Genomic DNA, 27,721 nt, shown 5'->3' with positions numbered 1-27,721 from the left:
GTAATTAAGAATTTAATTGCAGAAATGACGTTATGAACTTTAAGACGTTAATAATATGTTGCATCACCTTCTTTTATAAAAAGCGCTAAGTTTTAATGGGTAATTAACCTTTTTGTTTCAAAATTTCTTTACATTGTCCGCAAAGAATTGAACTATTTTAAATTTTGCGGAAAATTTTTCTAAAAAGATGTGTCAAAAATTATGACTGTTTTTTTAAGCAAAATCCAGATGAAAAATTGATGAAAAACCACTATTTTGAAGATTTTGAGACAAAGAAGCATTTACAAAAATTTTCCGCAAAAATTTTTATTGTTTGGTGAAAGATACACCATCTACTGCGAAAAAATTTTCAAAATGTTTTTTCTTCGCCGAAACTAAGCTCTTCAAAGTTGAAATATTCTTCCTCGCAAAAGTCTTCATTTTCTTCTTCATCAAATTATTTCATCGCAATTTTTGAATTTTCAGATTCAGGAATAGTTTGTCTAACAGAAAATGTATAACATGCCATAGTTTAGTTGGTTACATCAGTCAGAAAACACATTTTAAACACGGCGATTATGAAAAATTCACTATGGTCAGAGCCCTTAAGGAAATTTCGAGTTATGGAGTAAGGTTTATGAGGCATTCTTCGCTGAAGGGACTAGAAAAATCGTTTGAGTTTAGGCATCGACGTTTTAGGAGACATTCGAGTAATGGAGGTTCGAATTACGGAGACTCCACTGTACTGACAAAGTAGAATCGAAAGAAAGAATTTCTCAAAATTTGTACTGGCTTAGTGGTTTCACTTTTATTTAAAAATACTGTGTAAGCGCAACGGGGCTTTTGCGTACAAAGCTCAAATTTAATAGGGTGCCCTCCAAAGCGGGTTCAGTGGGATTTCCCCACTTTTGCCATTTTTGTTTTACTTTGAAAAAAAAAGATCTCAGAAATTAAGTATAGATTTAAACTTTCTCTTTGGTGGAAGAAAAAATCTTCATGCTTACCACCATTTTAACGGTACTCAAATGAAAATTGAGTACTCCACCGTCATCTTGGCCGTTTTTCCTTTATATCTTCATTTTTGTATAATTCCATCAAAACAGAGTGTAGTAAAGCTAAAAAATAAAGAATATAGACTTGACTGTAATCCTTTAAAGCCTTCGAAATTTTAACAGGAGTCTGGTAGTCTTTATATTTTCAGCTGACTTTTAACTTGGTTATACATGGATGTATCTATATACAACCGTTTAGATTATTTTGTTTTGATTGGGTAAACAGAAATTCAAGAAGTCTGTCGATTACTGTATAAGCATAGATTCAAAGGCTATAGAACCAAGTGTCCTTCCTTGGTTAGTGGTCACTCTGGTTTAATGCAGGTGCCAGATTTTCGACGGTATCGAGTTATTGCCGATTCGGTTCTTTAATATATAACTTTTAAATCCTTGGCGGTGTATCCATGATCCCAATTTTGTTTTTTTTTAACCGGTATATAGCTGTTATTGATCAAGGTCTCATTAAAAACTTCAGAAGATGAATGCAAGGAATGTAGTCAATATTCAACAAAGTGAAAAAGCGAATAAGTTTGTCGTCTCTTTTGTCGGTGTAGACAACATCTTATTGAATGATGAAGAAAAAAGGTCCTAATTTGTAGTCAGAGAGATTGTTAGGTTATGATCAAAGATCTCCGGAAAAAATACGGAATAGAAGTAATTTGTCATTTTTCTGACTTTTTTTGAATGTATATAAACAGTGTGCACGGTGGCATGCGTCCGGAAACTGAAAGTTTGCTGCCAAGTGAATTTATGGTAATTAATCAACAGAACCTGTCAAAACAACTTTATTATTCACTATTAATTTAGTCTCATGCCTTCTTCAAAAAGATCACTATATTTTGGCAAAATAAAATATTTATTTATATATTTGTTGCGTAAGTGACTATTTTTTCTTTTGAGACAATTAGACACTAGTAAGTAAACTATTGGACTTTTCTTTCATATCGAGAGCATCACAATTTGGCGCTTTCTCTAAAATTCAACCTATGAGGACACTCTGTATTCGGCTTGCTATTGTATTCGTTGATAGTTTCCCAGCATTTGCTTTGTTTAGCGAAGTCATGCAGGTTGAGGTCTCTAAAATTTGAGAAAAAAAACAAAGCTTTATACGATCTTAACGTAAGGAGTGAATGTTGATTGAACGGTTTTCGTGACAGGAAAGGGACACGCATGCGCCGCTTACCTCCCTCGCGTTCCTTCCCTTAAGATTCCACTTCGGAATCTATTTCCGTCTCTTTATGACTACCTGTACGTCAAACAAAGCACTCTCAGAATTCAATTAGCATTTTCTACCGACTTTCGATTATTCACTTTAATACCCGCCCTTATTGAGTTTGCATAAAACGTCATAAAAGCGTCAATCTACTTTAGGCGTACAAACTTTCCTCAGGCATTTTAAGGCATGTCCAAATTTTCTGTAATTTTTAAACACCAATAGCACTCGCCAAGAGGTGTTCATTCATACCTTTTTGGAAGCGTATTAGGGTGTAGAATATGAAAAGTGCTGTTCGATAATTGTTTTGTTTGCCTAAATAAAGATATATGGATAAATAATGCAAAAAATGTAAAAATGCTGACGTCAGCAAAACTTATTTTTTGAATAACTTTTGATTGGCTTAACTTTAGATGCTGAAATTTTAACCAAAGTAGGACATTATAAATAGGCACATTTTAAATCAAAAAATATTTTGAAATTTTGCTGACGTCAGCATATTTTTGCAAAAATGCGTTTTTTACTTATTTCTGCTGACGTCATCAAATTTCTAAAAATAACTTTGATCCAAAATGTGCTTTACAATATTCTCTTGCATTCTGCAAAATTTCAGCATCTAATATTAAGCCAATCAAAAGTTATTTAAAAAATAAGTTTTGCTGACGTCAGCATTTTTACATTTTTTGCATTATTTATCCATATATCTTTATTTAGGCAAACAAAACAATTATCGAACAGCACTTTTCATATTCTACACCCTGATACGCTTCCAAAAAGGTATGAATGAACACCTCTTGGCGAGTGCTATTGGTGTTTAAAAGTTACGGAAAATTTGGACAGGCCTTAAAATGCCTGAGTCGCGAACAGAAACTTTTGCGATTTTCGCGAATTTTAGCCCTTTTTCGCGAAAGTAAATGTATTTAAAAATTCTAGGACATGCCATTCGCGAAAGTTAATGCTCGCGAAAAATCCTTGACAAAATAGAAAATCTGTAAAACTTCAAACTTTGATAAAAATGTATCTTTATGGCACTTTTTAGCCTGCTAAAAGACTAATAAGTCAAAGGAAAAATGTTTGAAAGCCAATCCAAGAAGTATTTGTCCATCTAAGCTATTTTTTCATGTGAAAATTCTCAATTTACGTCTTGATTCGCGAAAGTTTATGCTCGCGAAAAATATTTTTCCGTTAAATTCGCGAAAGTAAATGTCGTGAATTTCGCGACTTTTCGTCCTCGCAAAAGTTTCTGCTCGCGAAAGTTTAAGTAACGTCCATTACACTACATTATATGAACATTGAAACTACGATAGCATTGCGAATGCCAAAGTGCCTGCGTGTCTAGTATGTCTATTTAGCTAAAGTCGTAAAAATGATCGGTAGTTTTTCTTTACTAATTTCAAAATGTCTATGATGGTGATTTGTGAGGAGCCAAAGTGAGAGATTTACGACTTTCGTTGTGGTTTGATATCAGCATGGCATTAAAATGTTTGCTTTGATTGGGAACTTTGTAAATTTGCTTTCTATGGTAACATTAGCCAGGGGAGGATAAAAACATCTGAATTTACGATTAAGGACAATACATGACAGTTTCCGTAACTCGAACAAATTTTTGTTCGCCGTGAGTGTTCGAGTTATAGAGACTCCGTTTTGTACGACATATTTCTGTAATAGAATAAATAAACTTATTCTGCTACCATATTTAGTGGATTCTTTATCGACCGCCGGAGGCGGTTTCTTTCATAGTGGTACGCTAATCTCGTTTTGCCTTGGCTCATTACTTTGTCTGCCATTTACTTTCTGTTTTTTTAACTAGATTACCCAGGTGTTTCTCTTTTTTTTCCCTGAATGTCTTTTTATCGGAATTGAATAATCGAGACATGAAAAATGACTATATTGTAATCTGTTTTCAATGAATAATCTAAAATGTACTGGAGATGACATGTAGGCGTTAATAATGTGCGCGCGCTCTTTCGCGAGCGTGATGCGTGATGGAAGGCGGTCGTTTCAGTGTGGTTTAGATCCACACTGTGACCTAGTAATCTTTATATTTCGATTGTATATTAAAATTCAAACAAGTTATGGAATGGTACCACTCTGTCTCCCTGGATTTCTCCACTTGATCCCTCTCTTTAATTTCTGGCTATTAAAGCAGGGTTGAACCCACAACCTTGAGCATCGTAGCCGAATGGTCTACCTTAACGGTTCGAAAAAGTTATCGAGTCCTTTCAGTAATCACCTCCTTGAAAATCCGACTCCATAAGTCGAAAAAAAAACTCCAGTTATAGAGATTTTGTATCTATTTTGATTAGATTTCTAGTTGTTTTAGTTTTTTGTGAATTTGCGAAAAATACTTTCTCATATTTTTTTTTTTGCGGAACCATTTTCCTCATTCTGAAATATTTTACATAAATGTTCCAATCAATTTAGAATTCGTTCCTTCGCTAATTGCTTCATTTACATATTAGCGCCGCTAATAGCCACGTTATGACTTCCGGCCTAGGATAAAGAGGAACAAAAAGAAGAACACAATGTCCAAAAAAGAATAGGGTTCCGTGATTTAATCGATGATCGCGTGGTCAAACTATTTCTGTTATGAAAAGAATCTTTATTTAAAATGGCATCTCTTTGAATGAGGAATTAATACTCAAATGAATACAATTAGATTATAGAGTAGGTGGTATTAGGCGATGACTTTGATACCAAAGACTTGAAAATACCCGGTGATAATAGGAAGGATTCAATCGAACCTGGTCCAAAAAAGTGAATTGTGATCAATAATATTTGGTGCTCCTTTCCTTTTAACACTTCGAAAATAAAGTTTTGATTGCTAAAAGAGAGGAATTATCTAAATATTTTTGTCTTGCTGCACTCGGGTACATTTTGCTCGGAAGAAACTTGGAATATATACTATGGAATTCACAAATTTGAAATTTGACTTCCTCCTTCTTCTACCATTTTAGACAAGCCATTACACAGTAGGCTGTTAAATTATACTACAGTATGAGCTACAAAATGTAAATCCCTTCCGTTTTACATCCCAATAAATGAAGTCCAAAGTCTACAAAGCTTTCGAGCTTAATTCTTATATCATTCACTATGGGTTTTACATATATCACGTTCTTGACAATTTTGACTTCTGATATCTTTTGGTCAACCACAGAACTTGAAGAATATAGTTCCACAAGATCCCTCCCTTTTACAAATGAAATCAAAATTTTAAAAATTTCATTTCAGAACAGTTTTATATTTCGGCTAAAAGGAGAGGAAGTCTCTCACAGTGTGTAGATCAATATGGAACTTTCGGCGAAAATAATATAGCTGGAACAACATAGTTTCGACATTCATCACACCCCTGTCTCGCAGCCCTGGTGAAGCCTTTTCCCGCGGTAGGGATAAAAGTTTCTAACGAAATCCCTACCCCCTAATTGGGGGTAGTCCATAGAAACTTTTATCCCCACTGTAGAAAAAATTTCCACCGGAGCTTTGAGACAGGGGTATAGCTTACAGAACTTTAGACACTAAGACATCAAAGTCAAAATATATTTTCTTAAAATTTTCAATTTCAATTTTGTTCATCTTTTAATTTTTTAAGGGAAATAGAAAATCTTAATCAAAGGAGATCCGAAGTTGAGATTATCGTCTTGCACCAAGAAGATTAAGGAAGTAAATCCGACCACTTAATAGAGAGACACTGAATATTTTATTTCACTAGCTTACTTTTCTCAAAATTTCTGATATTTTGTTTTATCTTTTAAAAGACTTTAAGGTGACTTTTTGGGATGAAATTTTCTATTAGAACTTCATTTTTAAAAATGGGAAGAGCTGTTTTTGGGCAATGGCGGTGATTGCATGTCTACCACGGTTCATGGCTGTCTGCACGCGTCTGCGGAAATTATTTTAAAAATAAAACAAGGGAGTCACATAAATCATAAACAGGATACGACGGCTAACGGAAATCAAAAATGATTAAAAAAAAACAATGAGACCTTTCTATGGTGTAGGAAAATGAATCATTTGAATATACTACAGTCATCTAATTTCAGTATAATTTCATTCATAGGCGTAGCGAGATACCCTGAAAAATTTATGGATGAGAGCGGCTTTTATGACACTGTAATTATTGTCTTTGTTTTATCGCTCCCTCATAAATTTTGCAGGGTATCTGGCAACGCCTATGCGACATTCTTGTTTGTTCTTTAAAACTAGAAGATGTCACAGAGTTTAATTTCGTTTTTGAATTGTTTTGGAATGGATGTTGATTTTAAAATCTATCGTTTGCAGATCAAAAACTCAATGAGATTCCAATTTTTTTTTTTTTCATTTAATAGTTAGTCTTAATCGCAGACCTCTATAGATATACTTCCTATATAGTTGAAACTCTTTTCGCTAGAGGATGAATAGAAACCTACTCTCGGGTACCTGAGAGACGGATGGGGGGGGTTGGAAGATTTCCTAAAACTTAATAAGCGGGGAAGGTTCGTTTTGCCTATATAAGTAAAAAAGAACCGTTTGAATTTAGCCGCTGTGCAGTATTGATAAAAAAGACCGTGTCTCGTTTCTAGTAAATAAAAAATAGATTAGGGGAGGAAAACACAAACTGTCCTGGCTGGAAGAAGTTCAGAAAATTCATAAGCGGGGGGTTGGAGTAAGAATGTCCCGGTTGGAAAAATTTCGAAAAAATACTTAGCGGGGTGGACGCTTATTAGGTAGGTGAGATTAATGACAGTTTAGTGCACATTAGCAGTTTCTTCTACCGGCGGCGATCTTTCCCGTGCGTAGGGGCGCTCATTGGGTGTGACACAAGGTAGTTGCAAAATGTTGCACTGCCATTGGGAGATGCTATCACAGCTAGTATCAAACGTTAAAAATAGGTAGGATGGACGTGGCAACAGCGTTGCGTTTGATATTATTAGTCCTCCAAGAGTTATCAACTTTTAAAAATGAAATTATTGAAAACTCTAAAACATAGACATTTTTAAATTTAATCATCATTTTTTTCATTCTGTAATTTGATTGTTTTGACTATATTCATAATTTTTATGAAGTGAAAAAGGGGACAAAACCCATATTTTATCATCCAATGTCTGTTACATATTTTTATTAAGTCTCTACCACAAAGTTCATGTCTTAAAGAAAACAAAAATACTAAATTTTTCAAAAGAATACTTTTAGCCTAAAACTTGTGAGAAAACGGACCTCTTAAGCACCCAAGGCGAACAATTTCAACAACAATAAAATTGTTAGGTCAATAAATCTGCAGGTAAACGTTTAGGTGTAAGGATGTAAGATTGTTAAAGAAGATCCTGGATGATCATAAATTTTTATATAGCAAATCGTCTAAAAATATACTGAAGAAACAGGGAAAACTAACCCACCCTTGAAGTTTAGATATTCACGCTGTAATAAAAGCTCAACTATTACAATTTCCCTTTGATTAAAGCCTGTATGTAAACATTAAGTTTTTTACATTAGAAATTATATATCCATTGCATTATAAGTCTTTAACATTTTCTTATAAAACAATTCACGGAGAAAAAGATAATAATTTTTTATATGGCTCTAAGTGAGCGTCAAACGAATTTTGGTTAACAAACGTCTTTCAATAAATCAAGAGTTGAGAGAACATTCTTTGGATGGTATGAATTATAACACTCTTCAAGTATGGGATGGTTCTCGACAAATCTTGTGTAGAAAAGTATTGATCTTTCTAGGATCAATAGGAACAGTGACTCTCTTGAGCACCCAGTGGATGAAGGGTGCACAATAGTTGTTTTGGAGGCCTATTGAATAAAAAATTACTCCACATACATTACTTTCCCTCAGCCAATAAAAACGTGATAAATTATCTTGTCTCTAGGTAACTGTTGTGGAGTAATTAGTTATTCAATAGGCTGTCGCGTTCTCCGAAACAACTATTGGGTATTGGGACGTGCAGCTGGTCAGGGTCCCTTTTCTAGGCTCTGAAGATATCTCACAGGTACCCAAATTTACTAATTTTCAAGATGTGTATGTTACAGGGTCGATTTTTGGTTATTTTCTCAAGGGTGGAAATTTAAAAATCTTTCAATGTTTCGTCTACTTTTCTACCACTTTTCGGTTGAAAATAGGTATATAACTCCAGCAGCACGTCCCCGTCTGCCGTCAAGGTCAGTGCCCCTCCCGGACTTGATGAGCAACTGCTTTTGTTTTACACATTTTAAAATTTTACCTTATATATTTGGAGGCTTTAGAATAGAAGGGGAGACGGCAGAGGAAGATTTTATTACATACAGATAGTTGGTTTCACATTTGCGATTCCCGTTTTGGTATAGAAAACTTATTTACCTATTATTTAGGTATTTTTCTATCTTACCGTGAATATCCTCAGAGATGTTGCTTTTGTATGATATAATCGGTATAAAGGCAGACCCCCTGGGTACTAGGCCTACAGAATGACGGGGGATACCGCCCGGCTTTCGACCCTCGGACCCTTATTACGGAGTTTATGTATGTGTGTTTTTTAGCGACGGAGACGGTAAGGTTCTAATTTGACTAGATCCTAACCAGCTGAGGATGACGGTAAATCAGCATTTTTACCGTCCTCGATTTTTAGGGTAAGAAGTGTGTGTTTTTCCAAATCGCTTCAGTCACTCTACCGTCCTCAAAAGTGCAAATACATAAACTCGCTATTGGGACTAAAAAGGAGGACAAAATTGAAAGATTTTGTGAATTTTCCCACCCTTATTGTGACTGAGATTTAATATTCTGATTTTTCCAACCCTACAGATACTGCCAGGTTCCAAAAGGGTACCCTAAAGGGCGATATATACCCGTACCTTCATTTTCCTAAGTACTCTCCCACCCCCGGGAAGGTGATTTTAGGAGGTAGATAATAGAACTTCGTAGAAATCAATATTATCCTCTTAGATTTGCACAATGCAACCTTTTTTTGTGAGACAAATAAAAACACAACCAAATTTGAATCGATGTTTATTACTGTAGACGAGAATCAACTGTGCTACTTGATTTACTGAAGTTGATAGCTTGCATGCAATTTACATAAGTTTAGTTGTGGGTGGCTGTCTCTAATTATCTTCCTCAAAACTTTCAAATATATATTGCATTAATGATATACCTAGATAATAGCCACGATTACATAATACATTTTAGATTCCTGACAAGAAAAACTTTACCAAAGCAATCATTAAACATTAACAAATTCGAAAATCATTACATCAAATTTTAGGTGGCATAATCAGATAAAACCAATAACAAATTTAAAAGAAAAGTTTTTAAACTTTTTCAAGTTAAATTTATTGTATGGCTCTTTTCAAGTAATCCTATAAAACTTTAAAGCAAAAAATACCAATATTGTATCTTTTCACTTTGCTCTACTGCCCGGGGGAGGCACTGAGGGAAAATTGGGCATGGCAACGTGCCGGTGGTCAGGCTCCCTTTTCTATAAGCTCTGAAAATATTTGACAGGGTCCAAAATTTACTAATTTTCAAGATGTTTCAAGATGAAAATTTTTCGATTTTTCGGATTTTCATTCTGACAGGGTCCCAGAGTTATTAAACATTCATATCTAACAGGGTCCACTTTTCAAACTCCAGCGGCACGTCCCCGTCAGTCATCAAGGTCAGCGCCCCCTCCCGGGCTCTACTGTTACTCAAGTTATTTTTTGACGATAACTTTTTTAGTGGTCACTTGATATACATTGACACATGGACTAAAAGTCGTGTTTAAGGGATTTTAATCTTGAAATGAGATCTCGTATGATTAAAGATGATTGTATAAGTAAGTTTGAAAATTGATTTAAAGGTCTGGATGTAATTAAAAGAGAGCCAGGACTAATTTTACTTAAATTTTCATTAAGTGCACCGCAAAATAGCTTTTAGTTCAAAAGGAGATTGGTAACTAATTAGTGCCACAGAATCCAAAAGAGATGGTTAAGAAAAGAAGAGAAAAAGTAATTAACGTTTGTTGTAGCTATTAACGATTTTTTCCTGAAATGATTTTCGAATAATAGGCTGGCGACATTTCGACAAGAAGAAGTCATTAAAATTCATCATTCGTCGTAGTTTTTCTTTTCTCTATCAAGACATTTTTTTGAGTTGTTTTCATAATGCAGTTGATTTATGGATAGTGACATTGCATTGGGTAGTGTAAACATGCACAAGATGTATTGGCGTTTCTTGGCTTCTTTGGTCAACTTTTTCTCGGGAGGATTCTTGGAGACTTTTCTGTAATTTGAACGAAAAGTTCTAGTTTAAGAAGTTTTTCAAAAATTTAGTTTGTTTTTATTCATGATTTTGCTGCAGTTCATCTTTGAAGTGAATTTGCTTCAAGCTATTATTTAAATATAACAAATTACTTGACTTTATCTGGGTATATTTTCTTTACAGTTACAAAAGTGGATAAAATAATTATATAATGCTTAATTGCTGACAGAATAGCTTCACAATGTACCTGGTACAGATATTATTTTTCCTTGTAGTCACGTCAAGCTATGTACAGACACTTCACTGGAGAACGACACATTGGTCGCCTTGTAAACTTGAAGGGACATGCTCTACAAAAAGTTACAAAGTACGAAATATCACGTGTTACGATACAAACGAGAAAGTCGATCCATTATTTTGTGAACAGGAGAAAAACTTAGAGAGACCAGTTCCCATTATGCATTGTGTTCCTGATAAATGCATTTCGCAAAATCTTCAAAACTTAAAGTTGATCAAAACAAGTTGGTCAAAATGTATGAAAACAAAACAAAAAGACTTATACTTCAACGATACTCAACAAATAGACGGGAGCCCCTCAACGTGTGGACGTAACTCTGAATTAGTAACGTTCACGAAAACGCGGCACGTAGAATGTCGCTTTTACTACGAACCTAATAAATATTACGTCGCAGAACTAGCGCAATGTAATACGATGCTACGCATAGATATACGTGACGTGATAGAGAGACGGTTATGTTTTCGTAAATGTATTCGCACATGCGCACTGACGTTATGGACGAAATGGATGCGTTGTAAATATTGCCGTACAAACATGAAATACAAGACTCGTGATCACGCTTTTTTAAATTCGCCTGCTTCAGAGTGTGGAAAATTGATTAGATTCCGTCAATCGAAAAAGTTAAATATAGAGACAAAACAATACCGCATATCAGGTTGGAGACAAGTCACTCTATTCCGTGATAAGAAGACTTTTAGAACTAAATTTTCGATTCATCATAGAAACGTATCGTGCGTCGACAACAAAGGTTTAATATGTCACGTCACTGATTCTACCATGGCTCTTTCACACCGTCTCCAAGTTGGAGATCAAGATTGTTTACATGGCAACTGGTCCCCATGGTCACCCTGTCTTAAAGATGGTAGTCATGTCATGGTAAGGAAACAAAGACGGTCTCGCCATCTACTTGCATATCCGTTAGGTAAAGGAAAGCCTTGTAATACAACAACCGAAGAAAGATCTTGTAATGTTAATACTAGACTAGTTACCGAGCACTTTGTATGGTTTTCTGGAAACTGGTCTTCATGCTATACTGATAAATCTTCTAACTTTGTTGAAGAAAAATGTCAAATTTATAAGAAAAATCGTCCTGTGTTTTGCACTCGTTTAGGAGATGAAACATTGACTCCTTTGAGTAATTTAAAATGTGCATCTGTTGTAATGCCCAAAGAAGAAGAGTTATGTCACGTGGTCTGTTCCCAAGTCTCTTGCTTTTACAGTGATTGGTCAGAATGGAAGAATTGTTCCCATGGTTACATAAAAAGAAACAGAACACTCCTTCACGGATCTTCACATGCTTGTATCCTTACAGAACAAAAGAGATCTTGCAACTCTGAAAGAGCACTGTGGGAGAGAGTTACTGATGGTGTTTGTAAACTCTACGGTGGAGATATTTGCGGAGAAGGGGTAATAGATTCTAAAGTTAACTGTAAAATGGAAGGGAAAACTGTAGACGAATCAAATTGTGATCGTATGACCAAACCCTTGACTTCTTCAACATGTTCTGTACCGTGTAAACCGGGCCATACTTTAAAATGTGTTCTAAGTACTTGGAGCAAATGGAGTATTTGTCAGAATGGTGTGAAAAATCGAACACGAATCTTGCTACACGGAAATCAAAACTGTTTAAAAGTATCAAGGACTGAGAATAAAAAGTGCTACACAAAGGAGTATTTTTATATCCCTCCTTCGTGGGGTGTTTGTGAAATTATGAATCAGTCAATAGGCTGCGGTAAAGGAGAACAGACTCGTAACTTCCAATGTGTTGAAAACCTCATCGGAAACGTTGTAAATGAAAGCTATTGTTTAGAACGTTTAAATTACACTCAGCCAATAGAGACAAGAAGTTGCTACGTTTGTAATGATTGTATTATGACCCCGTGGAGCCAATGGGAGCCAGACTGCTCTGCCATTTGTGCACCCTCCAGAGCTCAAGGATCGACGAGTACCCAAAGACGGCGCTACATTCTTTCACAGCACAGTGCTAAATGTAATGAAAGTTTAATCGAGACAAAAACATGTCCACCTTGTCTCGATTATCATTGGGTTACTGAGAAATGGGAGCTTTGTACCCATGACAACGCCCCCATGATGGGTCCACAGACGGAAATAATGGTCATGCGCAATGGATATCAAATACGAGATGTTTATTGTTCGGACGGGCCAAACATTGTACCGGACAGCTTGTGTCATGACGAGAAACCGATTGAGTCACGTGAATGCCACATTGACTGGTTGAACACTTGTCAATTAGAGCCTTGGTCTGAATGGAAAGAATGCGACAAACCTTGTGGAAATGGTAAGTGACTTTTAGCTCTCCCTACAATTTTCTATCTATATTTATTTATATCTCTTTTATGTTTGAATCATTTCGTAACTCGAATTCAAATGATTGGTAACCTCGTTTTCCGTAAGCTGTATATTATCATTATCATTAAATTCTTGGTCCATTCACTGTTAGGGGATTTATATATGGTTAGGGGATAGACGGTGGTAGGATGGGTAGTTCTGAGAGATAAAACTGCATCAATTTAATGTTTACAAGGAAATATATCAGCCAATTGTTCTAGAGATAGTTGGAAACAAACACGTATGGATGGTAATCAATATTTCAAAATTACTACCATTGAAAACCAGAGGGAGGCGTTACAAGGTTACGAAAGGCCTATTATGTTTTCCAAAAGAAAATTAAAAGCGATAAGGGCCAACATATTAGAATCATGAAATTAATCATAAACTAAATATAACATCTTCTCGATTCGTTTTAGGGTCGGCAATAAGTCAGTGAGTAGACCCTATTTAACCAGTAAAATGTATTTTTCATTTTTCGGCATTCATTAGACGTTCAATGAATGTTATAAAAATCAGAAGACGTTGTTTTGATCTGCTAATGATTTTTTTGCCAACTCTAATGAATATAATTTTCCGTGAGGGTAGGCTCTGGAAGCTTTTTTTAACATTAGACAATATAATGGCTAAAGGTTTAGGACACTCAGATTCTCCAGTAATTAGTAACGCCTGGCTGAAGAAAAAACAGTATAGATTATAATATCTGATGCTTGTCTGATTTATGATGTCACTTTTTCACTCTCTAATTGAGTATGATTTAACTATATGTTTGTTAGATGTAAAAGATAATCCTTAATTATGAAAAGAAAATGATTTAATTAAGTTTTAAGTGCTTGCAAGGCATAGCAGAATTTACCAATTTTCGGGGTTTTTCTGTCATATTTCCTAAATAATGAAGAGCTTTGTCAATTCTTCAGTCCATTCGAGGATTCGCATTCCTTAAAGCATATTTAGGTTAGTTTGCCAAGAATTTAGCTATTCTATATCCAATTCCACGGTAATCATAATTATAATTATGGGATTAAATTAATTTCGTCATTTCACCAACGAGATCATTAGCTTGGATAAACAGATTTACAGGCCAACTGGAACATAATTTTGATAAAATAACATTCGCGTTAATTTGCACCGTAAGGATCTATAATCGCTTTTTATGTGCATTAAAATCACATAATATGTAATCGGCAGTTTTTGTAAATTTGTTAACATTAGAAAGAAATGACGCAATTATGTTTCAGGACAAATATTATGCGTCTCTCTGAAATTTGCATTTTTTCATGCCTTCAACACCGTTACCTTCCATTGTTACCCATCTACGTGGAGTAGTTCGACTTTACAGAGATCGAATATTATTAGGTGTCACGGCTCGCTGCCGGTTATGCTTGCAAGCTTTAATTCAAGGTTTTGTTTTTAAATGAGAGGTGATATCGTTTGCTTACTCATCAATTTTAATTCACAAGCTTTTTCACATCGGATTGACACGGATGTGGAGCTAGATTGGTCAGAAAGAGGACAAGAAAAATATTTTTTGTTTATATCAGCAGAATATAACAATAGGCAAACACTGTCCTGATATCAAATTGTGTCTGATATGAAACGGGAACACCTTTGTAAAAATAAAACCTTTAAGCCTGTATAAAATGACCTTGGTTCTTTAAGCATCTTTTCAATGTCCATGGAACGTTATAAATATAGGGTTGTGGATAGACTAGTAAACTAGTCGGTTATTACTTATAACTTTATAATAAAACTGTCAATCAAATAATGTAAACACTAATCAAATATTCAGCGCGTGTGAGAGAAAAGGAACATAACCAAAATTCAGAAAAGAGACGCAACTTCACCCCTTCGATTCTTTTTATTTGGAGCTTGATTTTTTGTATATATATATATTGTATATGACTAGTTTACTAGTCTAGGTTGTGGAGATTAGATAGACGTTGTTTCAACGTTCTATGTTAACTAGAATGGTTCTCAAACGTTCTTGTGGCTTCTCTTGGAGACAAAATTATCTTATATAATTACAATCACTTCATGATGCCGGAAAAACAAGCTTGATCAAAAACCGGAACAAATAAAGTTTGATGGGTTTGACAGTTATTTTGGAGAGAAAGAATATACCTAACTATAATTGGTTTATCTAAAAATATTAATTTCCTGGATACAAAATTTTTTTGAATAAGTTGTACATGGGTTTCAAGAAAGTCGAGCGTTAGGCGTTCTGTTTGTCAGGGGAACTTTAAGTTACTATATTATCCGAAGTAGTCACCATATATAGTCGGCCCATAGTCGCACGGTCAGGCGCGTGCCACTTTATTATTCAATTATCTCCCTAAACTTGATCCAATCCTTTTTTATACCTTTTTCTATTGTCTATAGGTGCGAAAAAAAGACTGCGACGGTTTTAGGGTGGTAAAACGGACAAAGAAATACGCCGCGCGTTAATTGGCGTCTACGGCTGTATTTACCTATACTATTTATCTAAAAGTTTTTCAACGGCTAAACATTCATTCCGTCCGAATCACGTGGTAGTCAGCAGGTACCTGTTTGCCGTGCTGGGTTCACTATACTTATTATAGTCGCTAAGGGCTGATGGTTTTTGTTATAGTTGTCCACATCCACGGTAATCAAATTTGAAAAAGCTTGCGAATTAAAATTTATGAGTAAGCAAACGATACCACTCTTATTTAAGAACAAAACTTTTAAACTGTATATTATCAGTATGTATGTTATCCAGCGGTCATTACTTTTCATTTTAGGTTCGCAGAAAAGATCGCGCCCTGTTTTAAACAAAGGTTGTAAAGTCGATACATCCATTAAGTTTAACGAGACCCGACCTTGTAACACACAAAAATGTTTCGAATACGAAATCAATGAAGGCGACTGGACCAGATGTCAGCTGATTGGTGCATCCGTGTCATGTGATAAGAGTTTCAACGTCAATTTCGGCATCCAATACCGTAATGTGACATGCTTTACAACTGATGGAAAAATTGTTCCTTTAAAATATTGTGAAGAGTATTTTGAGGAAGAATTTCCAAATAAGGTATGAAAATTGGGCGTGGCAAGGGCGCAGTTGCTCCCTCTAGAAAACCTAAATTTTTAGGATGAAGATAAATGACTCTTTGTTCTTATTTTGAGTAGTTTTGAAGTATTTTCGGATACTTTGATATTTTTAAGGCTCCGTAATCTTTCCAAAAATATGAACAGCACAAAGTTACCAAATACAAAATCCTTATATTCTTCAAACTGATAAAAACTGTAAACTTTTGAAATTTACAGAAAAGATGCGTTCTTCCTTGCTCAAATGATTGTCAAATATCACAATGGTCGACTTTCTCAGAATGTTCTGCAAAGTGTGGTATTGGAATGTCCGCCCGAACCAGGCGTATTTATCAGCACGCCTCAAGTGACCGCCCACCGTGTCCTTCCAGTATTAACGGCCAGTTTGTGATGGAGCAAATCCCGTGCAAAATTCGGAATTGTCATGACGACCAATGGGTGAAAGGACAGTGGGGTCCGTGTACTGTTGGAAACAATGCCACTTGTGGAAAAGGTATAAACTTATAGTTATGTTTGTGGTTGACAATGCCAAAGAAATCGCGGCAAATTGAGTATAAGGACCGCTTCCTTAGATACCCCTATCTCGACCATAATTTCGGAAATGCCTATAAATGTCATTATTTTGTCAGCTAAGTTACTAAAAAAGTAGGTTAGGTAGGAAAAAGGGCGACAGAAAGCTTAATTTCATCAGAGAATTACCCTGAAGTAGCAGAAGCCTTTTCCCCGGTTGACAGGGATGTAAATTCGAAAAAAATAGATTTAAGCTTATTTTTATCTTATAGGTACAAAGAAACGTAGTGTTCATTGCATGCAAATGTCTATCGAACGCCCATCCAATAGTTGTCTGGCAGAAATCAAACCAAGAGCACAAAAACAATGCAAAGTACCATGTGACACAGATTGTCTCGTCTCTGATTGGTCACCATGGACACCATGTGAGAACGAATCAACCAATAGAAAACGAGAAGTCACGCGCCCTGGAAACAACTGTCCTGGATTGTATCAAGAACGACAATGCTCAAACGAAAAATACAAATGGAGAATTTCAAAATGGAGCTCTTGTTTCTTGAATAAAGGTTGGGGAAGTTTTTTTATTTAGAAATTTTGAATTTGTTTCGATTGTTGCCAGCAACGATGCACCATTGATATTGATGACGGGATTGTAGACGCTGACAAATAATCCTTCATTGACTAATTATTGATAAAAAGCTATCGGTTAGAATCGATAACTAATATTATCGATCTTGACCAACTGTTCTTACTTGAAATATAATTGTTTACTGAAGTGACCATAAAACCTGTTCGGGTTAAGGAGACATTCAACTTATAGAGGTATTTAAATTAAAGAGACTCCTCTGTCGTGGAAATATCCTCAACTTCCCTCGCTATCACCTTTATGCTAACCCGAGAATTGCATTTTTTCTTCAAGGTTTTTGTGGAAAAGGAATCAGACAGCGTTTCGTGGAATGCATAAAAACGGCTTCCGACCTCGTCGTCCCCTCGTCCTATTGTTTACACATTGAAACAACACCCTCATCCTTTGAGTTTTGTGAAAAAGCGTGTGAGGAGAAGTGTCGCTTGACATATTGGAGCACGTGGACGGAGTGCGATTCAAAGTGTGGTCACGTGTCATATCAAACACGACAGCGAGAAGGGCGTGGTGACTGCAGCGGAGTGAAGTTAAAAGGTAATTGTTAAACCAATGCTAGGTACAAGACCTCTTGTGAATCCAAGGATATACGTTAATTCAGGATATTTTTGATTTTTTATCTACCGGAATCATATATCACTTTCCTCCAACTAACTTTCGAGGTTAACTACTTTATTATGTGTGCTTCAATGGTTGAATTTGTGGGATGCACTGCATCAAATGTAAAAGAAATTTTCCGGTAGGAAGTTAAGAAACATATTCGAATAGCCAACCTAACTCAATGAAAAGAAATGACGCTTGGGAAAGCTTAGTCCGCTCCAAAAACAACGTATGTGAATTTACTAGAAGATGTAGAAAATTTGATTCAGATATAAAAATCTAAAACGTTCACCGATGTTTGATTTTCCTTTTCAGAAACCTTACAGTGTGAAGTACTACCATGTTACGCCTTAACAACGGGCGAGTGGTCGTCATGCCAACCAGATGTTCCGTCGTCATGTGGAGTAGGAACACAACGGAGAAGTGCAAAATGTATGCGTGATGATGGGAATACAATGGATCTCCGTCACTGTGTTGATTTCTTAACAGGTAGGGATTTCAAAAATAATTTTTGTTGTCGGTCCAACATTTTCCCTGATGATTTTAACAAAAAAAATGAAGATAGTCGCGATAGATTAAGTTGACGCGAAAATTTCAAAAATAATATAATTAATAATAATAGAAAATACGTAAATTTTCATTTTATGACGAAAATAGATGTTACTGGAAAATTAAACCTCGGGAAATTTAATCCGTCTATAAATAAAAAAAAAAAACACCTAATATAACTGCGGAGTGATTGGAAAAATCATCTTTATTTTCAAACAATAGTCTAATCGAAATTAACCATTTTACTTGCAGGTCGTGAAAGATTAGAACGCGAGTGTAATATACCTTGTTGGAATGACTGCATACTCTCCCCTTGGTCATCATGGAGCTTCTGTTTCAAGACATGCTCTCCGCCTGAGAGTCAAAGTAGTAGCATACAACTACGCACAAGACATGTTTTACAAAAACCAACCATTGGAGGAGTGCAGTGCTCATCAAATATGGAAGAACAGAGAACATGCAATAAAGGAACTTGCTTTAGATTTGATTGGACAATTAACAGTGCTGGGTAAGGCTAGCAATACCTTTTTCTTTTACATTTTTTACGAGAATAATAAGGCTCAGAAACTAAGAACAACTTAAGAACATTATCCAGAACCTCTAAATACTGAATTTTAAAAGTAAATTGATTAAAACATTCATAAAAGTTGGGTACTATTACAAAAATACCTTAATTGTACCTTTAAAACAAGAGCAAGATGAGAGCAACTTGGAGCTAAAAATGCCAAAAAGACAGCCAATTATCAGCAAGATTTACTTTTTCTCCCGGAAGAGTGTTTAGTACTACATTAGGCAATCAATCATGTTTTAGACGTTTTGAAATATCTGGTGGCCACCTGCGCGGAACATTCAAACTATATAAATTCTTTGCAACAATCGAATTTCAGAAAACTACGTGACATATTCATTACTATCAATATCAAATATATATTGCACATTTATCACCCATTATCAAAATCCTGACAAACTGTACACAATTTCCGCTGAGTGAAATGCATTTGACACATGACTACAAAAAGCTGAATAGGCCGGCCATACAATACAATACAATTCTATTTACGAACAGCATCTTCCCAAAGTCAACAAGATTCCTCTCGTGAACTTTCTGGACCACCGTGGGTTAAGGATATTGAAGAATTCCAGAAACCAGCTGACAAAGTTTAGAGCGTGTTTAGCACTTTTAACCATTATTTCGGTGCGAAAAATCTATTATAAAATTTTTTGAAGACCTTTCAGAAATATATTTTCACTGCGGGTGAAATCATTGAGTTTCAAGCCCGAAGGGCTAGAGGTCAATCTCTAACCTTTCTCAGGCAAGAAAAATTGAAGCCTTAAAATATGCGCCGTATTTTTGATGACGGATTGAATCTAGCAATTCCTTTGTTTTCGAGTGATATATTTTTCGAAATTAAGCGGTAAATTTTAGTTTCAATCTGTCATTTGTGTAAAAACCAGGCGGGAGGCTCAAGGCCGCGCAACTTTGGTAGGATTTGTTGGCTTCAAATCCTACCAAAGAGATTGACTTCTAGTCCTTCGGGCTTATACTTCATTGGGTGAAACGTCTACGATTTCAACTATTTTTGACAAAATTTTGTTTTATCTTTTCAGTGAATACAAATGCACTCGGTCTGATGGATTGACTGTGTCCACTGGATGCAAACCAAAAGATGGCATGTATAAATGTGATTGCTCATTGGTTGGGAATGCAATTTGCGTACAAAAAGAATTCTGCATGTGCAAAAAAGGATACTCTGCTAACCTAAATGGAGAGCAACGTTTGGTGTATTGCGAAAAAGCGACTGGTGTTCCGAGCAAGAATAAAGGTAAAGATTTTTCTTCGCAGACCCTTTTTATACAATTTCTTCCTAGACTTTAATCCACTTCTTTTGATCTTTATACTCTAAAACCGTGTTCTTAAATAAAGTACAGCCACTTAAAGCTGTTTTAACTTTAGTTAGTGCTTTTCGTCGAAAATTTTATAAAAAAGACCAACGAGTAAAATATTTTTTAGAAATAGATGGAAAGATACTTTCAGGGTATATAATCAAACAATTAAAATTTATAACATCCATTTCAATTTTCAGGCAAAGCAAGTGTCAGTTTAGCTGGTATCATTTGCATCTCATTGGCAGCTTGTGTCGGTTACTGTGTCCTGTTCATCGTGCTATTCTTTTTCTACAGAAGGTAAGTTGATAACGTTTGCTTTGAAATTTCTAAAAGCAATGTATAACTTTTGCAAAAACTTATCAAAACCAGGTGATAACTCATGGCCTCCCAACGGTTTGCGTGAATGTGTGAATGGGCTTTTTCACTTGCGTGAATGCGTGAAAATAAAAGACAAATTGCGTGAATTCGTGAATTGGAAAGCTTTGCGTGAACATAAATTGCGTGAATTGTGAAAAGCAGTGCGTGAATGGGAATTTGGGAAAAAATTTACGTGATTGCGTGAATTGAAGGTCCACTGGAGGGACCTCGCTTATGAACACAGTGAAGGCAGTTTGGTGTGAAATAATAAAGCTCTCATCCTTTTACTCGAGCTAAAATTGCACATCCAATTGAGAATTATAAACTATAGTATTGTTCATGCCTTTTATAAAGCCATGTCTAAAGAAAGCTGACAAATTTCTATATAAAGTAAAATCCGGCATACTGGAGAAGTGGGACGTGGGACGGTGGGACGCTCAGGTGGGACGCTCAAGTGGGACGGTAGTGGGACGCTAAGGTGGGACGCTAAAGTGGGACGGTAGTGGGACGCTAAGGTGGGACGGTAGTGGGACGCTAAGGGGGACGGTAGTGGACGCTAAGGTGGGGACGGTAGTGGGACGCTCAAGTGGGACGGTAGTGGGACGCTAAGGTGGGACGGTAGTGGAACGCTAAAGTGGGACGGTAGTGGGACGCTAAGGTGGGACGGTAGTGGGACGCTAAGGTGGGACGGTAGTGGGACGCTAAAGTGGGACGCTAAGGTGGGACGGTAGTGGGACGCTCTTTTATATGTATTTTGTCTTTTTCTTTTTATAATACAGTGAAGAGGGACAGGTCAAGTACTTATAAACAATACACAGATCGATCGAAATGTTTTTGACTTTTTTCATAGTGAATGGATTATAAAATAATAACATAATCAATTTGATCGAAGCTACAAAGACACAAAAAGCTAGTCAGTCAGATAAATCCAATTTCTGGCTCCTCCTCTTGGCTCTTTTTGTGTTGTAATTCAATTGTGTAATTTACAGAGCAATTTCAACAATTCTAACGCTCTTTTTAGCCTAGAGGCTAAATGTCTAAATCTGCGAGAACTGATTTTAAAAAGTATCATATAAAAAATGAACATTCCAATCACAGGGATTTCCCCAGAGACAAGATGTTTACTTTTCGAATTCAAAATTCGAATGAAAGGAAAACATTCGAATCGACAACAAAATGGTTACACCATCAGCATGAATAATAAAAGTATCCACATTGTTCACGTGAAAGGGAAAACCCGTGAGGTGAAACATACACGTGGCGCCCAAAAACTTCTTTCATCAAATTTTATGAAGTTGACTAGGCTAAAGATTTTTAAAGTCGCGTGTCCATCGTTGAAAGTTATTTTTAGATTTTTATTGAGTTTTTTGGTTTTATTTTCATTTGTTTGTGCATCATTTTTTTTCGAAATACGTTATCGCAGACTTACAGTAGTGTTCTATAAATTACTAGCCAAACCAAAAGAAAAGAGGAGCCAGAAATTGATTTCACATTTTTCATTAAATAATTATAAAGACAAAAAGACAGGCATACTGGAGAAGTGGGACGTGGGACGGTGGGACGCTCAGGTGGGACGCTCGAGTGGGACGCTCAGGTGGGACGCTCAAGTGGGACGGTAGTGGGACGCTAAGGTGGGACGCTAAGGTGGGACGGTAGTGGGACGCTAAGGTGGGACGGTAGTGGGACGCTAAGGTGGGACGGTAGTGGGACGCTAAGGTGGACTGTAGTGGGAGCTAAGTGGGGACGGTAGTGGGACGCTAAGGTGGGACTGTAGTGGGACGCTAAGGTGGGACGGTAGTGGGACGCTCAGGTGGGACTGTAGTGGGACGCTAAGGTGGGACGGTAGTGGGACGCTCTCTCGTAAGGCTTTTGTATTTTTGCTTCTCTGATAATTATGTACGAGCAAAAAAGAACTCAATATGAGTAAATGAATACTTTCACAAAACACATATACATGATCTGTTCTTCAGTTTTCAACCTACACAGGATTTCGGCCAAAATATATATATTGATTTTTTTTTATCATATAGTGGATGATAAACGAATAATAATAATAATATTCAAATTGGATGTTTGATCGAAAAGCTACCAAGCAATATGCGTGCGAGTCAGAAATAAACACCGGAAAATGTGTAATCAATTTCTGGCTCCTTATCTTCAGGCTCATATTGTCTAATTTATAGAACAATTTTATTATTTTCCAACACTTTCAATCCTTTGCAACTTTGTCTAGGCTAAAATCTGGGAAAACCTAATGGCCAGTAAAACTTTTTTACCCCCTTTAATCATATATAACAGGTTTCAATAGGTTTTAGATTCTTCACACTAGGGTTTTTACAAAAGTGGTCCAGCAGCAGCCTGACTATATTTCGAAGAGTTTATATTTATTGAGAATAACAAAGTAATCATTCGAATCAGAGGGGTTTCCCCAGAAACACGATTTTGAATTCGAATGAAAAGAAAACATTCTAATTGTAATAAAGGGCTTTCCCCTCAGCATGAGTGGGACGGTAGTGGGACGTTCAAGTGGGACGCTCTTTTATTAGAATATTGTCTTTTTGTCTTTATAATTATTTAATGAAAAATGTGAAATCAATTTCTGGCTCCTTTTCTTTTGGTTTGGCTAGTAATTTATAGAACACTACTGTAAGTCTGGTGTAACCCTTTGTTGTCGATTCGAATGTTTTCCTTTCATTCGAATTTTGAATTCGAAAAGTAAACATCTTGTCTCTGGGGAAATCCCTGTGATTGGAATGTTCATTTTTTATATGATACTCTTTAAAATCAGTTCTCGCAGATTTAGACATTTAGCCTCTAGGCTAAAAAGAGCGTTAGAATTGTTGAAATTGCTCTGTAAATTACACAATTGAATTACACAAAAAGAGCCAAGAGGATGAGCCAGAAATTGATTTATCTAGCTTTTTGTGTCTTTGTAGCTTCGATCAAATTGATTATGTTATTATTTTATAATCCATTCACTATGAAAAAAGTCAAAAACATTTCGATCGATCTGTGTATTGTTTATAAGTACTTGACCTGTCCCTCTTCACTGTATTATAAAAAGAAAAAGACAAAATACATATAAAAGAGCGTCCCACTACCGTCCCACCTTAGCGTCCCACTACCGTCCCACTACCGTCCCACCTTTGCGTCCCACTACCGTCCCACCTTAGCGTCCCACTACCGTCCCACTACCGTCCCACTACCGTCCCACTTTAGCGTCCCACTACCGTCCCACCTTAGCGTCCCACTACCGTCCCACTTGAGCGTCCCACCTGAGCGTCCCACTCGAGCGTCCCACCTGAGCGTCCCACCGTCCCACGTCCCACTTCTCCAGTATGCCGTAAAATCCTCAAAACCCATCATTGTAAACTGGGCAAGATGATTTAATAGGTTTTTAGATTGAAATATTACTTAAAGGGACATAACAGTACTTGCGAAATTTGTAAACAAACTGCATGCAGCGGATATAAAATCAAAACAAATGTCACATGTCAAAATAAACAAGCAATATGCTGAATGGACCTACCTTACCTGATGATAAAAGTTAGATAGCAATGCGAAAAGAAAAATGAAAAAAATCAGTCAGAAAATATAGCGTTTAGCGAAAATACACAACACAATTAAATTCATCATTGATTGTTGATGGGGGGAGAGGGAAGGGTTGTAGGGAAATAATAAATAGGAAGTTCTGGTCGCAAAAATCAGTTTTATTGACAATTGAATCATGCTTGATGGTGAGCATTGTTATGAATAATGTTTTTGTGTGAAAAGCATAGAAATATAAGTAAACTAAACGGTGATTTTCAACCGGAAAAATTTTTTTTCGAAAATCGAATTCGGCCATGTTTTTAGCATTGCGAATACGCATTTTTCTGCAAAAAAATCGGAAAAAACTAAAAATGAAAATTCGAGAAAATATCAAAAAACCGATTTTTCCGACATATTTCCGGCATTTTGGGCCGGAAAACTTTTTTTCCGAAAATCGGGCTCCTTCATATTTTAGGTATTGTCATATTGCATCAGTGTGCAAAATTTCATAAAAAAATATAAAGTACAGCTCGAGAAATTCAAGAAATACTGTCTTTCCGGCGAAAATAGGTTGTTCCGGCGACTTTTAAAATAGTTCCGGCTTCAAAAATCAATTTTATTGAAAATTGAAACATGCTTGATGGTGGGCATTGCTATTAATAATGTTTTTGAATGAAAAAAACAACCAATTATAAGAAAAAAGTCCAATGAAAATCTAGAAAAACGGCGATTTCCAGCATATTTCAGGCATTTTCCACCGGAAAAAAAATTTTCTCAAAAATCGGATTCGGCCATGTTTTGGGCATTGTTAATACGCATCTTTGAACAAAAAGTCAGAAAAAAACTTATGATAACATCTCGAGAAAATGCCAAAAAAACAGTTTTTCCAGCATATTTCCGGCATTTTCAGCAGGAATTGAATTTTTTTCGAAAATCAGGCTCCGTCACAATTTAGCTATTGACATTTTGCATCAGTGTGCAAAATTTAATTAAAAAAATATAAAGTACAGCTCAAGAAATTCAAGAAATACGGTTTTTCCGGCGAAAATGGGCTGTTCCGGCGATTTTTAGAAAACCCAGCTTCAAAAATCAATTTTATTAAAAATTGAAACATGCTTGATGGTGGGCATTGCTATTGATAATGTTTTTGAATGAAAAAATAACCAATTATATGGAAAAAGTCCAATGGAAATCCAGAAAAACGGCGATTTCCGGCATATTTCCGGCATTTTCGGCCGGAAAATATTTTTCTCAAGAATCGGACTAAGCCATGTTTTGGGCATTGTTAATACGCATCTTTGAGCAAAAATCTGAAAAAACTAATGATGAAATCTCGAGAAAATGCCGAAAAACCAGTTTTTCCAGCATATTTCCGCAATTTCCCGCCGGAATCGAATTTTTTTCGAAAATCGGGCTCCGTCACAATTTAGGTATCGATATTTTTGCATCAGTGTGCAAAATTTCATGAAAAATATAAAGTACAGCTCAAGAAATTCAAGAAATACCAGTTTTCCGGCGGAAATGGGCTGTTCCGGCGATTTTTAGAAAGTTCCGGCTTCAAAAATCAATTTTATTGAAAATTGAAACATGCTTGATGGTGGGCATTGCTATTAATAATGTTTTTGAATGAAAAAAACAACCAATTATATGGAAAAAATCCAATGAAAATCCAAAAAAACGGCGATTTCCGGCAAAATTTTTTCTCAAGAATTGGACTAGGCCATGTTTTGGGCATTGTTAATACGCATCTTTGAGCAAAAAATCAGAAAAAACTAATGATGAAATCTCGAGAAAATGCCGAAAAACCAGTTTTTCCGGCATATTTCCGCCATTTTCGGCCGGAAAAATTTTTTTTTCGAAAATCGGGCTCCGTCACATTTTGAGCATTGCCGTTTTACATCATTGTGCAAAAAATCAGAAAAAACTAATGAGCCAATCTCGAGAAAAGCTGGTAACTAACGGACGGACAGACGGACAAAGGTTAATTTATAGGACCTACAGCCCACCGGGGTAGGTCCAAAAATCAAAACAAATATGACTAATTTTGATTGTTCAATTGTTTTACAAGTTTTTTTTGGACACGTGATTTTAATTGTTCTTTTTAATGACACGTGGTTCGTGCAATGTTTACATTTTACTACTTGTTAATGCCCCTTTAAGTATATAAGTCATAAAATTTGGCAAATATTATGAGGATCTTATTTTAAGAATTTGTCTTTTTTTGAGACACACTATATGATGAGTTAGTTCAAGGAGGAGGTAAATATTTTAATTATTATTTCTCTTCCAGGCGCAAGAAACAAAAGCTGGAGCGGACAATATCACACGAAACGACGGCCACGCAATTATTGCACCCTTTGAACAATAACAAAAACAGTACAACAGAAATGCAACCAGTTATCGAAAATAGACAAAGAAACTTATTATTGAAAAATAAACAAACTCAACATGAGCTAGATGATATACAAAGCTGTAGCGATTTATCATCAACTGGAGGCTTCTTATGTTCAGAATCGACACCCCTTCAACCAGTCATTCGTTCCCAGGCCGTTTGATAGGAGATCATGATCGATATTACATTTCCGCGTTCACAAAAATGCTCGCGAATCGAGTCAGTTTACCTATAGTGTCGTTGATCGTAATGAGAAATGCAAGATGTTGTTTTTGTGTCGAAATCCTTGTCAGGTTCATTAATAGGTAGGCATTGTAAGGGCGATTTATGTCGGGATTTTTACTTTTCAAAGTCTCTCTGCTCACAAAAAGCTTTATAGATACCAATCCGGGTCAGACTTTGAAAATCATAGAGGTCACAGGCACGACGGGAGCTTTTTATATCTGGTACGGCGTATGAGGAAATTTAAGCGATTTCAAAGCGATTTTTACCAACGAAGAGGAAAATTTCGGGGTTTTATGTGAAAGTCTGGTAAGGCGGCCACCGTACCTGCTGTCGTGCCTGGGTCACTTCGCCTTATAAGACACACGTACCCAACCAAGAGTAAAAAATGATCGTCATTACAACATTTGCTTGCGATATTTTAATGTTTTTAATTATTTAGCTTAAGAAATTGTATCTGAAATATTAATAAACTGTAGTATAGATTGTAGATTTTATGGAATTTCGTTTGTACATAACTTATTTTATTGTTTTTGATAATAAGAAATCGTAAAATCAACTCTATTGGACTCAAGTTTACTTTAGAATCATCCTTCATGCCAAAAAAAAGTGCTTACTGGAAAGATTAGCCGAAATGCAAACTTAACCCTTAAAGTATTTTTTCAACTACTGCCCGATTGTCAGCCAAAGAAAGGCCGGAAAAGCTTTCCCAAAATCCCCCTTTGACTAAATAATTCTTATCGGGCTCCTAAGACTGAGGGGTTTGAACAAATTATTTACCTTGTCGTGTTCAGCACTGTTCGATTGCACACAATTTGCCAGTAGAAACATCGCAACAAACCTTGAAAATTCCACCATTGGTAATTAATTGTATCACCAT

General features: G+C 36.0%; 1 protein-coding gene across 1 annotated transcript; it reads left to right on the top strand.

Annotated features, from left to right (window-relative positions):
• The first annotated feature begins 10,345 nt into the window (after positions 1-10,345).
• LOC136808821 (thrombospondin type-1 domain-containing protein 7A-like) lies at positions 10,346-27,400 on the top strand. Its single transcript, XM_067065366.1, has 10 exons — positions 10,346-13,040; positions 15,850-16,136; positions 16,373-16,646; positions 16,936-17,229; positions 17,583-17,840; positions 18,219-18,392; positions 18,705-18,960; positions 20,061-20,275; positions 20,537-20,636; positions 26,518-27,400. Exons 1-10 carry the CDS (start codon positions 10,685-10,687, stop codon positions 26,780-26,782), a joined length of 4,479 nt encoding a protein of 1,492 aa, XP_066921467.1. The 5' UTR covers positions 10,346-10,684; the 3' UTR covers positions 26,783-27,400.
• The last annotated feature ends 321 nt before the right edge of the window (positions 27,401-27,721 follow it).

Source organism: Clytia hemisphaerica, unplaced genomic scaffold, assembly GCF_902728285.1.
Source record: "Clytia hemisphaerica strain Z4C2 unplaced genomic scaffold, Clytia hemisphaerica genome assembly, whole genome shotgun sequence".
Lineage (NCBI taxonomy): Eukaryota > Metazoa > Cnidaria > Hydrozoa > Leptothecata > Clytiidae > Clytia > Clytia hemisphaerica.
This window is presented reverse-complemented; position numbering and strand designations above follow the sequence as displayed.